General features: G+C 34.5%; 1 protein-coding gene across 7 annotated transcripts in view; it reads right to left on the minus strand.

Annotated features, from left to right (window-relative positions):
- Positions 1–1,611: 1,611 nt before the first annotated feature.
- The window catches only part of heph (polypyrimidine tract-binding protein 1 heph), a 357,204-nt gene continuing 340,989 nt past the window's right edge, over positions 1,612–17,826 (minus strand). For 6 of the 7 annotated variants that reach the window (XM_089701013.1, XM_089701014.1, XM_089701017.1 and 3 more), the window contains 8 exons: positions 11,198–11,408; positions 9,124–9,320; positions 6,860–6,893; positions 6,086–6,178; positions 5,348–5,462; positions 4,181–4,282; positions 3,061–3,138; positions 1,612–2,716 (listed from right to left, as the gene is read on the minus strand). In XM_089701013.1, coding sequence (XP_089557139.1) covers positions 2,584–2,716; positions 3,061–3,138; positions 4,181–4,282; positions 5,348–5,462; positions 6,086–6,178; positions 6,860–6,893; positions 9,124–9,320; positions 11,198–11,408 — 963 coding nt within the window. In that variant the 3' untranslated portion in view covers positions 1,612–2,583. The remainder of the gene's footprint in view (positions 2,717–3,060; positions 3,139–4,180; positions 4,283–5,347; positions 5,463–6,085; positions 6,179–6,859; positions 6,894–9,123; positions 9,321–11,197; positions 11,409–17,826) is intronic. The other variant, XM_089701012.1, reaches the window with a different exon arrangement.

The raw sequence follows: 17,826 nt of genomic DNA on the forward strand, positions 1-17,826 counted from the left end.
CACCAAAATATAGATGTTTAAATAGTAAATGTATTCGAGTATTCGTACAATAAATATTGGTTGCATCACTAATAACATTCCTTAGAAATCAGATCCCGATTCCCGATTATCGAGGACTGTGACCGAACTTTGGTCGGATTCGAATGAACCGAATCATTAGACATTTCAGGGACAATGGGGGTAGAAATAAATAATCCTTTATAAATAATCACTTAGTGAAACATGCACGAGCATTTATAGTATGTTGTAGCTACCATTAATATAAATTAACATCAAATAAATGCATCATGTCACTATTATGTCACCGAACATAACCTCCATAGTGATAGTATTAGAGGAAAGTCACCAAATATGGAATAGTATCCTAATATGGAATTCCTTCATTTCTCTAAGACTATAAGTATGAATCGCAACATTCGACCATCTTCTGTTTCATTTGGTGTACTAATTATCGCACTAACACCATCGAGTTAATTGCGTGAACGGTTTACGTGTGGCAGGGGTGTTTTGTTTTGTTGCCATGCAGAAATTTTTTAAGGTAAGTAATAAATGAGTGTTTACCGGCTATGATGTTTGTTTACATAAGTGTTATACTATTTAGTATATCGGTATTATGTTTATTTCACCATTTTGTGATCTTTTGTCTTTAAAATATTGTGAATTGAAAAAATATTTAGTAGAGTTTGAACTAGTATAAAAATCCAAATATGGACAGTCGTCGGTGTCTAATTATGGAATACTATAAACTTGCTATTATTTTTTTAAAAACTGTATGTAATGTTTGTTTTTAGAATGTCCGGTTCACAATCAACCTGACGAAAAATCTGGGATGAAGAAAAAACGGCACAATCTATAAAATTCGTCCGGAAAAAGAAAATGGGGTATTTGAAAGCGGCACAGGATTTCCAAGTCCCTAGGACAACTTTATTTCATCATTATATTTCTATTTCTTCTTTCAACGTTATTAACTTTATTAAGAGAAACAAACAATCGAAGAAAAATAAGGATGATAGTGAAGAAGAAAGACTCTGAGGAACTAGACGTTATCCAGTTTGATGAAGGTAGTGGAACATGATGAGTTGATGGACCAAGTGCCTTCTGACTCTGCAGATGCAGAATGTAACATACATGCATCAGCAGAGTCAGGAGGTTCTGTTCAAGACTTTTTTCCATGGATGATAGTGGAGAAAGTTGAATTAAATGCTTGATGTATGGGCTCTGAACACATTAGGTATGATGTGCTGGTCCAGATGGATCTGGATTTGTGACTTTTGCAAGTAATTACGTAACTTCTTTCATTTATCACAATATGTTACATTAATTTCATTGATCTCAAAGATATTCATTAAATTTTTGTTATTGTTATGTTGATTTATTCTTATATTCCATATATGGGTACCTATTCCATATTTGGTTACTCATTTGGGATTTTGTTTTTTGTGTAAGATTTTAATTAGATTACCGATATATTTCGTTAAAGGCTGTTAATTATTACTTATAGATGTATGACTGACCAGTAAAAACAATAAACTGATATAATTTATGTAAAGTTTCATTTTTATATCCCAAAAACAAAATGGTATTCCATATTTGGTTACTTTCCTCTATGGTATTATTAACTAGAGTCTAGGTAAGATACGAGAGTTGTGATTACACTAACTAATCGAGATAACTACTTCGAAACGATTAACAGAATATTTTTCTAAACAACGAAACAATATGGAAGAGTGTAGCGATGAGCCTTAACCGCTCCGAGATGATATAACCTTAACGCTAATAAAATTGTCTATAACTAATATTGCACACACATACACATTTTTAAGCGATCATTCTCGTTCATAAACAAAAAATGTGTATGCGCACAAAACTATAATTAATTAAAAATGCAATAATAAATTGTGCATATCAAAATAGTGAATAAAATATATTTATAAACTATAATCTTATAGCGATAACTGCAAATTATATGTGACGAGGAAAATATATTTTTTAACAATGTGCACATGTGATGGATATAATAATAATAATAATTGATAATCGATAATAATTAATAATATAATAATAAATGTGTAAATTAGTTGATAATTAATAATAATAATTATAGAACAACCATTGCAATGTTTGACATCGCTCACAATAGCTATCAGCTGCCGAATGAAATAATTCTAGCGCAATCACATTGCGATCTGCTATAATATTCGAATGAAATTATTCAAATCACTGGAAACGTATATCTATAATAATAATAATATAAAAAAATAAAAATATACCGTTACAATAATTATCGAATACGCGGAATGAAATACCACACAAAATACAGATAACGTAGACTCTCTCTGAGCGGATAGCAGTACCGGCGGCGGCCGACAGATGGCGCTATATTAAATTATGTAACCGTACGTATTCACTAGGGAAGTAGAGTAATAGCACTTAATCTAGACTGTTCCAAGTAAGCGTAATACAGATACATTATAATTTTCAGTCGAGGAGTTCTCGAGTGTGAGAGAGGCCGGCGCGACGACACGACGACACGACGACACGACGGCGCGACGACACGACTTGTGTGATATTCCGTCGGGTTGTTTAAATACTCGACTTGGAGAAGGAGACCCGCAGGTGGTTGGACTCGGACAGCTGGTAGTTGTGCATCTTGATGAGCGCCGCCACCGCGTCGTCGATGCACGGCAGCTGCACCAGCGCCATCTTGCGGTCCTTGCTGAAAACGGATACAATGATAAACGTTACACAAACTAATAATAATAAAATTATTATTAATTTGAAAATTAATAACGATATTTCTTTGCAAATGCACAAATTGAATGGCTATAAACAGGCTACAGTTAATTTAATTTCTTATTAAATTAATTAATTATTTTTCATTGATTAAAGTACCCTTAAATTTGTTAATTTATTTTTGCAAATGATGATCTTATTTAAAAGAAAAAAACAAACAAAATTATTAAAAAAAAAATACATACAATTATAATATATACTAATTACACAAAAGTCAATAAAATGTACATCAAAAACACGTAAGTAAATAATATGCAAAATACTCACGGGAAGAACTTGAACGCCTTGATCGTGAAGCCGCGTTTGGTGAACGCGTCCTTAATGTCGTCCTCGGAGACTGTCGCTCTGCGAACAAACGTACATTGTGTATTTGTTGCATCAATGTATGCATTGTGAAGATACGAGTGCAATTGAACTATAACTTACGGAATTTTATTGTATGGAAAAGTATTTTTTGATTCTACAGCTACATATATTTTTATTTTATCTAAATAGTTAATTTACTATAAAAAATATTTAATCTCTCTCTAAAATATAAAAAATATTTATTATAAGTATTCAAATTTGAATTGTCGATAGTTGATACGCTCCAAATTAGGTGCAAAATCTATTTAATAAATAAACTGAATGCATGAATGAAATATTAGGTATATATTGTGCATAAAAATACTATTACAAAACATAAATTCGTATTATAACTTAACAGTTGCCACAATAAAAAAAAGACGGGTTGCACTCCGGGAGTGCCGGCAGAAGTGAAAACTTGATAATTAACGTTGAGCATGTTTGATATTTTGGAATGGTATCCGTCTTACGCGTTTTCGATCAGGTCACGTGTCCTGACGCGAGTTTAAGATTTTATACCCATTACACAAAAAGTGCTCAACGCCGCTAAAGAAGTTTTCACTTCAAAAAAAAGAAAACACGAATAACAAGTAAAACAAACGTACAGAATAGATTACGATCGTATCACTAATAGCGATCTCTCCCCAAAAAATAGTACAAAAAAAACATCGTAGGCACTAACCTACATTGTTAAATGTATCAATTTGGCGGCGATGGCCTGGCGACTTTTGACAAATGACGTGGGACGTCCCTACATGACGCTTAAAATACGTGAGTGGGAGGTTTTAGCTGAACACGGGATTAAATTTCGGTAGATTTCTTTTTTTAACTTCCAATTTTAAAATCGTATCTCATAAATTAAAAAAAGAAATTCACGTGTCAAGTTATTTTTTTTTAATAAAAAAAAAGTGCAGCCATCAACTTTTTTCCTCTATTGGGATCGGGCAGACAAGCCATAGACATTTTTTTTATTATTTTAGTCTATCAGATATTTTTAGTCTTTTACAAAATTCTATACAATCGTTTTATGCAAGGTACTTACGGAATGTTGGACAGATGCAAGGTGGCACTCGGTGGGTAGATGTTCTGGTAATTTTTGCTGCCCGGCTTCTTGAATCGGTGGAGGGGGCTTTGTGAATAGTCCCTGAAATTTTATTTATGATCTTGTTAACTATAGTATACTAAATATAGGTTTAAATTAGAATGATATACCTCGTAACTACTACTTGATAAAAACAAAAAAAATATATATAATAAAGTTCGGAAATTTAAAATGAGTCACATATTACCATACAAAGATTAAGAATAATAGATACTATTAATTTTTTTAAGTTATTATCATTGAACAGTGGATTATATTAAGTCGCCCCTCAAAAGAAAATGTAATTTTCCAAAATGTTTTATTTGGTTTAATCCCTACTGGATTAAACCAAATAAAACATTTTGGAACTAGGTACTTTAATTTATTTATTTGCCTTACGAAGGTAAAACGCAACAATCTTCATTTGAGTTCGCTCGAAGCTTTTAATATTTTCCACGAAAAAGGTAAGTCGATGTGTGAAAATAACATCAATAAGCTTAGTGCTTTATTTTCATATTTAAATGTAAAATATGATTTTTACATTATTTATAATATATATAGGTATTATTTATTTATACTGTAATATTCAATAATATGTATATTATCGTAATCTAAAGCGAATATTCGCTGATTAGTCCGTAAGCTATTTCTAATAATTACTATAGGTCTTGTGACTATAATATTGGGAATTCTCGGTCTAACTCAAATTACACTGTTAGCTTGTTTCAGTATAATTACTATTTATAGAATAGCTAAACTATAATTAATATTATATATTTCAATGGTTACTTTGAAACTTTCGCTTATAATCGTACTCCAGTACGTTGGTACTATAAGCGTGAAAGTTAGTGCGGTTGGATGATTATTTCAATCAAGATTATTTACTAATCTATATAATAATTATGTATTGTATATGTATAATGATTAAGATTATAATTTTACCCCATAAAAACATTGAGACAACTTTTCCGAGCACCCAGAAATTCATATAAAACAATGTGCACTTTTGAACTGTTTATACGTGCATTCGAACAACTATAGTAAAAAAAAAACTATTTTTTTAATATCCACTTGTAACGACAAAAATTTTTCTTTTAAATTTTTTATATTTATTAAAGTATAACTGACCGTGTGAGCCCCGCGTCGGGCTGGCCCTCCTTCGGCAGCTGCACGGTCTGGTGCTTGCTGAGCATCACGCGCATCGCCTTGCCGAACACGCGCAGCTTGTCCATGTGGGTCATCGCTGCAATGGGGATTTTTATTTTTTGAATATTTTATTTTATAAAACGTAGATAAGTACGTAGAAGTCTATTCATGGGGGAAGACTATAGTCTATAGAGTATAGACACATTTAACATGACGCTATGATAAAATTGTCGGGCATCAATGAAAAATGTTGAAAATTTTGGAAAAATAAAATTTCGTCAAAAGGATATAATACGACACACAAAATATGTATAATAGATGAATTAACACGATCCTATAGGAATATTAGAGTAAAATAAAATTTTTGCTTTAGTGTAGTTTAAATTAAAGTCAATTCTGAAGTCTCAACATAGGTTCAATATTAAAAATGTACAAAATCTTTTGTCTCCAATGTATGAAAACCTACAAATATTTTAAAAGGAAAATCTCCAAATTCTATATTGGGAGTCACGGGAGCACCAACGTGGACATTACTTCTGTATCTAAACAAGTGCGTTTATTACGCGATTTCCCTTTATGTCCGGGATCAACTGGCACTAGAACATTCATGAAGCCGTAACGGAACGTGCTCAAAGGAGAAAAAATATCGCAGCGTTTCTAAACAATATCACGTGCTATTCAATAATATGCTTTGTGTCTGTTATCATAAGGTCTACTCACCGAGATGGGCTTGATGCGGTTCCGCCATCTGAATTAGAGCTGAATCTTTTTTGTTGTAAAGGATCTTCACTCGTTGCACATCGCCGTACACGCCTAAATGGTAAAAGTGTGTTACATACGGAACAATGCGATTTTTTGTTTATTTATCTCTTATTTCTAACCACTTTATTATTTCGTGTTATGTTTTAGTATTATAACCTATTAATATCGAGTTAACGATTCAACTATGTTTCAGCATAATTATAAATAATAATTTTGAAATGGGACAGATTAAGTGATACAAGAGAGAAAATCTAATTCTATTAGGTCACGTTAAGCTTCCGATTAATATGTTAACACTCCAATTAGCTGATTGTACAGAGTAAACAAATTTGTACAGTCCATTTTACTAGCTGTTGTACTCTTAGCTTTAACATTTTTTTGTCTACATCATCACTATCTACACTGTGAAGAGACTGGCTAAAATCTAACAAATGAACCATCGGAAGCATTAAACAATCAACATATAACACTGGGTAGATGTTCTACCTGAGCTACACAGCTACAGCTAAACAACTGAAACACAAATTGTCACACACAGTTAATATAAAGCTCAGAATGACTCAGAATGGATAGTGTTAACAAGCGAAGCTTCGACGCCAAGTCTATGGATGCGGTTATCAGTAAAGAAATCCAGAATGTTAGCTGACAATTTGTCTTCCAGGCAGACAGGGACTCAGTATATAGTAATATTAATGTTTTAATATAAAATACGGAATGTATGTGCACACGTACCGAAAAGGGTAAAGAGAGCGTCAGGCGTGACCATCTAAAACAATAGGAAAGAGAAAAGAGATAGTATTATAAATAGTCGTAAAAGATACATGTCAGATATCTCGTCATATCTATAAATAAAATTAGCAACTTATTCGAGGTGTTTAAGTGGAATATATAAATGAATAGCCCGTAACGCCGACTGAATTAGTTTAACCAATTAACAATTAGTCGCTCGCCGTGAACCGACGTGAAATCTTGCGAATGGACGTTACCGGCTATTGTGTTAGCGCAATGCATTTTGTCAATAGGCTATATCATGTTCCATCGTCCATTTATATTTGTGTAACATCTAAGGGTAACACTCTAATTTGATTACTAAGTGTTTTATAAACAATGCAAATTTAATACACTTAATGCGTTAATCGCCTTGGGGTCAGGAGGGACCGGCGACGAGACAAATACATATAAGAAATAAATGTAAAAAACACATAACTTGATGGTTGCAGAAGTTTTACATGTTAACCGCCATAGGGGTTACCAGCAAAATATAACCTTTCTACAGAGCCATGGGGGCTACCGGTAACCCCACTAGGAGAATTTCATAAAACTTGATTACAAAACTCTTTTAATACTGTGAAGTTAATATAATCAGACTTTTGAGAGACGGAAGGACATAAAAATTATTTCAGCGTTGTAAGCATTTTTTATGAAATAGGCTTGGCGGTTAACGTGTTAAAGTTGGGTTGTTGATTGAGGTGTGATGTTAGATATTGTTGCAGGAACCTCTTTATTATAAATGCTTTATAAACAATGCAAATAAACAATATTTAGATTTGATCTGTTGATTGATGTGATATGTAATATTGTATGTGGTATGAATCCCTTCAGCCCATAAATGTTAACAAATTAAAATTCTATAGCTAAATGAAAGTGGACTATTGATAATTGAGTATTTGAATAATAAAAAAATATTGATTTTTTTTATGTATTTTAAAACTTTATTATTAATAATATTGATATTTAATGCAAAAATCTCCAAAAAAATATTTTTCAATTAATTATAAGCAATTAAAAATTGATGAAATTTAAATTAAAGTCACGTGACTATAAACGCACCATGACTGGTCACGATAGATGTGACGTCAAAATGTTATAGTGGTATACGTTTTTAGGGTTCCGTAGCCAAAATGGCAAAAACGGAACCCTTATAGTTTCGTCATGTCCGTCTGTCCGTCTGTCCGTCTGTCCGTCTGTCACAGCCGATTTACTCGGAAACTATAAGTACTACAGTGATGAAATTTGATGGGAATATGTGTTGTATGAACCGCTACAAAAATATGACACTAAATAGTAAAAAAAAGAATTGGGGGTGGGGCCCCCCATACATGTAACTGAGGGATGAAATTTTTTTTTTCGATGTACATACCCGTGTGGGGTATCAATGGAAAGGTCTTTTAAAATGATATAAAGTTTTCTAAAAAACATTTTTCTTAAAGTGAACGGTTTTTGAGATATCAGCTCTCAAAGTCGTAAAAAGTATGTCCCCCCCCCTCTATTTTTATAACTACGGGGTATAAAATTCTAAAAAAAATAGAGGTGATGCATGCTAATTAACTCTTTCAACGATTTTTGGTTTGATCAAAGTATCTCTTATAGTTTTTGAGATAGGTTGATTTAACTGTAATTTATTATATTTGCTGCTACGGAACCCTTTGTGCGCGAGCCCGACTCGCACTTGGCCGGTTTTATTCTATCAACTGCAATGAGTGAAAACTAACATTATGACGTCACACGCGTTCGGGTGACGCTTCGGGAGTTGTCGGTGTGTTTTCGGTACTGGATTCAAAGACTAATTTTTATTTTGAAATAACTTTTGAATTATTGCAAAAAAAATTAAAAAAAAAAAACAGTTTTGTTATAAAACTAATATATAATCTTTCCATTTAGCACAAAAAAAAATTTTATTCAAATACTCAATTGTAATCTTGTATGTTCATGTGGTTAAACATTTTTTTAAACTACGTATTATATTATGTACCAATTAAATTGTTCGAGATCTTATTAATGAATAGCGTGATTAATTCAAATTTTGATCCTGTAACATGTACCTAATTTATTTTTTTCATATTTCCAAAAAAAATTTTTTGCCTGTTCATGTGTAAATTTCCATCATGTAGTTTACCTATTTAGTATGTAAGTACTATGTTTTTTTTTTCATTTTTTGTATATAATGTGCAATGTTTTGTTCGTGTGTTTATTTGTGTGCATGTGTGTGTACATACCTCCTCATTAAGGTTCGACACGAGCAGTACAGTCGCTAGCGGCAGCGGTGGCGCAGCGAGCGCACGAAGCGCGGGCGACGCCGGCGTGAGCGTGAGCGCGCCGAACGCGGGCAGGCCCACGCCGCCCACGCCCACGCCGTAAGGGGACGCGAGCCCGGAGCCGAGGCCTAGGAATGGGGGCGCGAGGACTCCCCCACCTGGAGAGTTAGTAAATTTATGTTCATAGAGACAATTTGTTGGTACGAAGGAGGCAGTTTGTTTCAACTAAGCTCATACTGTATGACGCGAGGCCATAGTCGAGGCCTAGAAATGAGGGCGCGAGGACTCCGCCACCTGGGGTTATTATATTGATGTTAGGACAGTATTTTGGTATTGGTAAGGAGGATGTTTGTTTCAATCACGCTCATACTCTATGGGGGCGCGAGGACTCCGCCACCTGGAGTTATTATTATATGTATTTTTATTTTTTTATCAATAGGTACAGTAACACATTGCAGAACAATTCCTTATATCTAGCTCTTACATTGTACTACATATAAATTCCACAACCCAATTAACACCGTATCTACACAGCTTTGAATTAAAAACTATAAGGAAAACTGTTTACATTATAACCATGTTTAAGTACAAGCAATAGACAGGAATAAATAAAAATTAATAACAAAAAATTCTAACAAAAAAAAAAAACAAAAAATAAGCAGGTACTATTTATAATATTGATATTTTGTCAGCATTTTGGTGTTGGTACTTTGGTAGGTGGTTGGGCGCGTAGGGGAATGTAGTGTGGCAATTTCATTCAACCAAGCTGTTATTGTAGGGCACGCGAGACCGGGGCCGAGGCCTAGGAATGGAGACGCGAGGACTCCACTACCTGGATAGTTAGTACAATCATGTCGTTGATTGTGACAGTTTGATGCGCGAGGGGCAATGTATTAATTATTATTATTAGTGGCAGTTAGTTTTCCAAAACGTTTATACTATATGGGGAGTCGTAGAGCGTGACACAGTCGTCAGTCACCCACCACCACCATTATCGACGAACTTTTTACAACCCTATTTGCGATGCGAACTGTAAGAACGAAGGTGGATACAGGTTTTAATTAAATAGATATCTTCGTTGTTTATACAGATAAATTAATAAGAACCAATAAAATATGCTGGATATATTTTTACGTACATTAAGATAGTTAAACGTTAGACTGAAACATGCACAATTTTAAAAAGGAACCAATATTAGAAGCCCATCGCTGAACAGCCACCAATAGTTTAATAATAAATTTTATAATTTATATATAGGTCTGTAACTGAATATGTTACAAAAGTAGTTTAATCATAAGAAAGTGCAATACAATAATTTCGCGTCCATTCCATACGTTTAATGTTTTGTCGTCGAGAGGGAACCACACGAAACATGTTGTCTTTTTGCTCAGACCCTTGTATGTAAAGCGGTATTAGGTAACAAAAGCTACAAATCGGCAATGCCGGAATAATCCTCATATATCACAACCCTCTACGGTGCAGTAAGGATTTATGAAAAGTTATTAGTCACTGTGGAAACATTTAGAATTGATTATGAATAATAAACAAGACAAAAGATAGAATGGAAGAGTGAAGTAGCTACTTATACGGCTTACTCGGTAAAGGTCTTCGTTATTTATCAAAACGTAGGTAAATATTAAATTTTAAAGAGTAGGTAATTTATGGCATTCGAAGGTGAAAGACGATACAAGGCTGAAATTCACGTCGAAAATGTATATACATTTTGTTTATTCGTGCTAAATAAACATAATTCGGAAACAAGCAACACAAGGCGAATAAGTTTCTGGAAGTTTGATATTAGACCCAGTAAATAGAAATAAAATATTCAGTGCCACATGTACAAGTGAGTACGTAATTTGAGTGAAAGATAACAAACAGCAAGACCCATGTCAAATTCGAGGCAACATGTTGAACGTTACAAACGGCCAAAGTTGGTGAAGGGAGAGATGAAGTTTACAACGCTCCTCGCATAGATACAAGGACAGATACAGAGGCGGTGCGTAAGCGTCCAGGTGTGGAGTAGTATGGGACTAACTCTTCCTGGATGCGAGGGCCAGGAGGCGAGCACGCAGTGACATCAACTCACTGGTCAAGAGCTGATGGGTGTCGCCGTCGCCGGACGGCAGCGTGGGGTTGGTGTAGTCGCGCGACTTGTCGTTGTTGTACTTCACGTTCAGGCAAGTCATCTTGGAGTAGTCGATGCGCAGGGTGCAGCATCCGTTGTAGATGTTCTGACCGTCCAGGGCCTGTCAACAAAAATGCGAGTTCTTTATTTATAGTACTATGGAAATAATTATTCTTATCTCTCCGGAAAACACACATTATGTTATTTAAATAGCTTCAACTATTGCTTTGAATTTTGAAATTTATTAATCGACTTCTAAAAAAAGGAGGAGGTTATCAATTCGGCCGGTATAATCCATACTAATAATATTATAAATGCGAAAGTAACTCTGTCTGTCTGTCTGTTACTCAATCAAGCCTTAACTACTGAACCAATTTGCATGAAATTTGGTATAGAGATATTTTGATACCCGAGAAAGGACATAGGATAGGTTTTATCCCGGAAATCCTACGGGAACGGGTTTTTCTTTGAAAACGAGGGCGAAGCCGCGGGCGGAAAGCTAGTATATTATATAATATATATATTTTAATTTAATTGAATGATATAAAATGTTCCATCTTTATTATATAAGAAAATGAAAAGCAATCTTGCGAAACTTTAAGATATAATTTGAAGATAAAACAGTAAAGGGTTAAAAAATCGATTACGGAGAAGAAAAAAATTACAACATGACCGTGTCAAATTCGTTACGTTCCTGCGCTGGCAATTTGTTTGTCCACGACGCCTGCGGGAAGCTGATAACGGCGCATCGCGATAGAAAAGGGAATTAATTAAAATGCAACAGCACTCAACCCATTCCTGCCAGCTTTATGCCCGACGTCCATGAAACGCGCGTACTATACATTACATTTTTCATCGAAAGAACAACAACGGCATATATTAAATTCGTGAAGGCTTTACTTTATCGAGTTCCACAGAATTGTAAAGTTTTAAAATCTGTATTGAATCTCATGAATCCTTTGGCTGGCTTACTTATTTAATTCAAACGGTTCAATAATTGCGCCCGGGGCATTTCTTGTAAGGCGTTTCATTAGAAGACCGCCAACCTCCCGTTGCCTGCGGCGTCCACTCTGCGACGTATTAATAATGCAACCAATTAACGTTACTTTTTCCTTTGGAATATTATAGTAAAAGTGAAATGATATAATACAATAATAATATTTATGAAATGAAAAGTAAGACGATATTTCTTTGGTCTTTAGGCGCCGCTCTTTTCGCAAGAATATTTTAAGAGGATTTTCTGGGTATTTTTCAAGAGAAGTAAAATTTTATTTTCATAGATTTTATACAAAGAAAGTATAGTAGTAAAGAGAATCAACTTATGAATACCTCTTTACAATCTAATAAAAATTTTAGAAACGCAATGAATAAGTGAGAGTCAATGTCGAAAAGCTGGATATTGGCTGTAGATTTAATAAATTTCTGCTCTATATGCAAATGCGGACCCCCTGATGTGTAGACGTGAATAGATTGGTTCGCTTATAGCTCAACTTATATGGAAATGTGAAAAGCACATAAGAAAGCGAAGGAGGTCGCTTTGATACGTAACTGTTTTTGTAGACATTACACATTTTGATTGCGGCGAGGGAGTGCTTGTTTAGGCATTATTGGAAAGTAATTAACCTAGAATATAGCTCGTACGTTAAAACAAAGTGCGGTTATTACCGTTCTATAAAGATAGGGGGAGAACTAGCAGGTTGTTTCAGTGTACTCAAACCTAATGTTGGGTATTTTATTTGTTCTTGATTATTATCTCTGGAAAATAAGAAGTTCAGTTCGAGATGAGAAAACTCATTTACTTTTGATGCATTAAGTTAATTAATTATATTCACATTTGTATGGTTTAAATAAAACTGACGTGTGTTTCTAAAACCACATGAGAGATCAAATCAAAGCACGACACATCATAGGAGCATCTAACAAGTGTCTTCCGTATCTCTTAATCACGCCTCCGGTAATTGTTTTATCTTTAGCTCGTTAGAACTCGTTTAAGCAAAGCCTTCTTAGAGAAGGATTAAGTGCGGTCCGCCTCAATCCACCCCTGTTGCTAATTTTGACGGTTTTTCCAGGGAGACCAGATAAAAGTTTTGTTGAGACCTTACGATTAGCGGTTTTAATATTTATAGACGCTGTGATTCAAGGATTTGCGACATCCTGTGGGGTGAATGTTAGCATTTTCATTCATTTATTTTTATGTGGGACTTTGTGAATTTAAATTTAAATGAATTTGATTAATGAGGTTAATGAAATAGTTTTTAACTAACACACTATTCTTCAAACATACAAATTAAATGAAATATCTGTAAGTATGTAAAGATGGCAAGTTTACAGAATATAACGTCAATAATAAGCTATAGAAAATATTAATATCAAATGATCCGGAAAACCCATATTTCTATTGAACATAATATTTTCATTGTGATCAACAATATAAGCGAGTGCAAACAGAAATTCCTTCTATTGGTCGATGAGAGCACTTACGGGACTATTGAGTCTGAGCTCTGCACTGAAAATAAATACAATTAAAGGCTTTCAAATACAAACAAAACACGGACGACATTAGTAATTTATTTAATTGCTAGTCAACGCTTTTAAAGGTTTTCCATTGTGTTTTACGAGCGATACGAGAGATATATAGAAGTGATTGATTCATGAAATGTTTGAAAATATACGTATTCAGGATGAGTGTAAACCAGCAATTATTAGTTATACTTTACAGATTTAATATTTCATAATTACGTTCTCAAACCCTCAATTAAGAAAGCCTCTCGTTTTCAACCACCTAAAAACATTATTATAGTAGTGGGAACATAGTGAATCAAAACGTGGGCATCCTCAATTAGGTTAGGTACACATCCGCGGACGCGTAGCCGAACAAACCATTTTCGTTCCATTGGACAATGTAATTAATACTCGGGGTTACCCTTAATTGTTGGCGACACAACCGACAATGTTCGACGTTGTTATCGTTCAAATACCACGCCTTCTTCCTATCACTTAGTACCGCGGTGATTAATCTACAGACGAAATGCGTATAGTGACATCGTGAATAATGAAGACTTCGACTTTTGACAGTGAGCGTAAATTGGTATTGTGTATGAACAATAATATTGTTCACAACATAATGGCATTGTTTATCGCACGCACGCTGTAACCAGCCGTACACGTAAACTGTTCCACATTCATATTTAATTATCTACATTCGTTGTGAGCGCACACGGAACTGCAATGTTTATGAATCCCCATTTAGATTTTGATATTGAAGTTTTAATAATTGAACGGAACAACCTCAATGTAGCTGCAAACAATACTTAAACAATGTTTGACACGTAACGAGGTGGTGCAGAGTTCGGGCTTTGTTGATAGTCTGCGCTCTGCACTGACCTAAGCAGGGTTGGGCGATAGCACGTGAAATTTTAATCGGAGCTTGAACCCTGTTTACATTACAACTAGCTCTTGTATCTGCTGTTTTACTTTCTAACAACATACTTTGATATCAATATGAAGTTTTTGTAATATCGTGGATATATAAGAGAATTAAGAACTCACAATAAAATATTATGATCAATATAAAAAATGATGTCGTATAAAATGAAATACTAAGTCTTAGAATATGAAAGTGGATTAAATAATAACAGAGCGCAACATTTCCACAATCTGATTTTAACCTTGATTGAGCATTTAATGTTTCTTGGAGCATAAATCGTTAAGCTTTCTGTAAATACTACAACTAATAAGGATTCTTCGTGCATCTCTAAACAACTAAACGTCTAAAATAGAAATAAAAAAGATTGCTAACAAAGTTACTATTGCATAGACGTAAAGCAATTTATGTTAATGAAATACACTTGAAACAAATGGCAGTGGCTCCATTTTGGAAATGCAAATAGCAATTTATGGATGTCCGTGGTTGTTGGGGACTAAAAAAATGTATTTAATAATTTAAAAGCTTATATTTTTAGCCAACAGTGTTAAAGGGAAATTCATAAACACAATGTTATAATCTGTACAGCGTTTTTGGCTTAAGATATATTAAACGAAAACATCAATTAAAATTTTCATTTTTATATTTTCACCGCAATATCTAGGATAAACAACGGGGTTATAATATTTTCGACACATACATCGTTTGAATACTTCTCGTGTTGACAGCGAGGCCAGAGTAGACGCGGGTCGCGGTGCAAAGTGCAATTTTAAAATGTAAACAAAAGCGCACCTTGAGTCCATAAAAGCTGCCTCGGATTTCGCTTTATGGAACATAAAATAAACTCGAGGTTATATCATATTTAATTTACGCTGTATTCGTTAATGAAAAATATGGAAAGTGCTAGCTTCACATTTCTAATCGTGTCATTAATTATAGTAGGAAGTCATCAAGATTGGATTTATATGAAGATATTTTTATCATATAAATTATTGAAGACAGACAAATTTATAGTACAAATATTTGTCTATACAAGTTCTATAACTCAGAAGGAAATTAATAATCTCGTTCTCGTATTCAGATTATAACACTTGATATGCGGTACGGTATATCATAAACTATACCCCACATTGAGTGATCGCCACTGGGCAGTCTCAGCCCGTAGCTATTCCTGTGCATCACATTGTTATCAATCATTGCTTATTGATGGAGTAGCATGGCTTTGATTACGGCACCGAGCACCGAGACCATTCAGTAATGACAGCACATCAGTACATTCATGCCGTATATAATCTTCTCTATTGATTTAAAATGTTTCCGCATTTAAGCATCAATTTGTATAGGACCCAGATGAATTTACTCGTGATGGAAAATAAATAAGTATTCAAATTGATAATTAAATAGTGAACGGTGCAAATTACGTGTTAATTAAGTCTTGACTAGTTTGAATTGTATTAGGGACGAGTTGAAACTTTTAAATTTGTATCGTTCTCGTAAATGGTTCGGTTTGTCTTGTGTCGCTTACTTTCTCACAGTAATAGCCGCGTCGAAATCAGCCGGCTAGGGTTTTTGTTATAATGTTTTTACTTTTCACGCAAGTCTCGTAACTTTAAGTGAATAAGTAAAGGTAACGTGTTTTATAGGTGCCTTTGGTAAACAGGATTTCGAGTTGAAATAGGTATATTTACGAGCGCGGCAATGTTTACGCGGAGCCCAGTACTACATGTAGGTACACGAATTGAGCACATTAAGAGCTTACATTTCGTGTCTGCACGCCTAAGCCGCCCTCTGAAAAGATTTGATGGCGAGGTTAGAGATTTATGTCAAGGATCATAGAGTCGGGGATCGGGGGATTTCAGCGCTCAACATCCGACTCTGCCCTTTGTGGTTGGAGCACTATCCGGCTTCACTTCACTTTGTACCTCTTATTTCTGTTGCCACTTACCTTGCGGGACGTTTCAATTTCATTTTTAGAAAAATCTGCGGCGGTTCCATTTATGATTCGTATGTGAAACGAAAACCTTATCGCAATACATCCGAAGAATATTTCCTGCCACATAAGTACTGCACAAAACTTAAGAGCCTTCGCATTGTTCTTAGTGTAGTGCTTTGCGACTCACATCGTTGCACAAAACAGCAAACCCTGTGTAAACATTGCTTTATCCTGGACAAGTGGATAGACTTGCATTAGTCTATTTAAACCATATTTTCCGACACTTAATATTGTTGTAAATTAACGATCCCATTACCTAATATTTGAAAACTTTTTACGATTGTAGTGTCTCAAGAACTTTCACGATCTCAAGGAACATGCGTTTAACGTTTAGGTCTTAAAAGGAAACAGTAATTAAATAAGCTCCGTACACTGCACAACGTTGTAGGTACAACAAATTAGTAAGTGCAATAATGTCAAAGTTTGAGATTTAGAGGTAAAGAATGTAATAAAATAACTGTGTACCGACATTGCACGCTCGTTAGCCGAGTTGAGCGAGCGATGTTACGACGTCGGATCCGTTAACGAGTGCCAGACTTATTACCGCGGCAACCCCTCTAATACGACTGCTAATACCTTTATATTACAAACCACACTGTCAATGGATATTACTAGACGCTTCCCGCTGAATTTATGTTTCAGCAAGTAAATAATATTGCTGATGTAGGGTATTTGCGAATCTGGCACGAGGGGTGTCGGTGGAAAGGATTGTTGTCTTAAATTTGTTACCCAACTACCTAAGGTTTTATTTTTAAATAAAGTAAACAGCCTGAATAGATTGTTACTTGATTTATTACTTGATTATATAAGCATGTTAATTTAGAAAGATGTATAATATGTTACGAAACGGAACAGTTTATCTTGTAAGGCGTAATTTTCATTCGGTCAATTTCCATAGCCTGATCTGGTATGCTACAAAAGCAGCTTCCGGAGTTCAATTCCCAGTGGATTCTCTAAGCCTGGTTCAGATAGAGGGGAGGTATAAAGATCACCAATTTGTTGGTGATGTATAATGAATTCCTATGTTTACGGTAGAATTGTACTATTGAAGAATATATTTGGACTTGGATAAACTGTGGATGTGTTTTAATTTAGTAATTTTTGAATCACTATTAAAGTATG

Source organism: Colias philodice, chromosome 11 (genome assembly GCF_061535455.1).
Source record: "Colias philodice isolate Cphi_HAF_F1 chromosome 11, ilColPhil1 Martin Lab GWU primary, whole genome shotgun sequence".
NCBI classification, from domain to species: domain Eukaryota; kingdom Metazoa; phylum Arthropoda; class Insecta; order Lepidoptera; family Pieridae; genus Colias; species Colias philodice.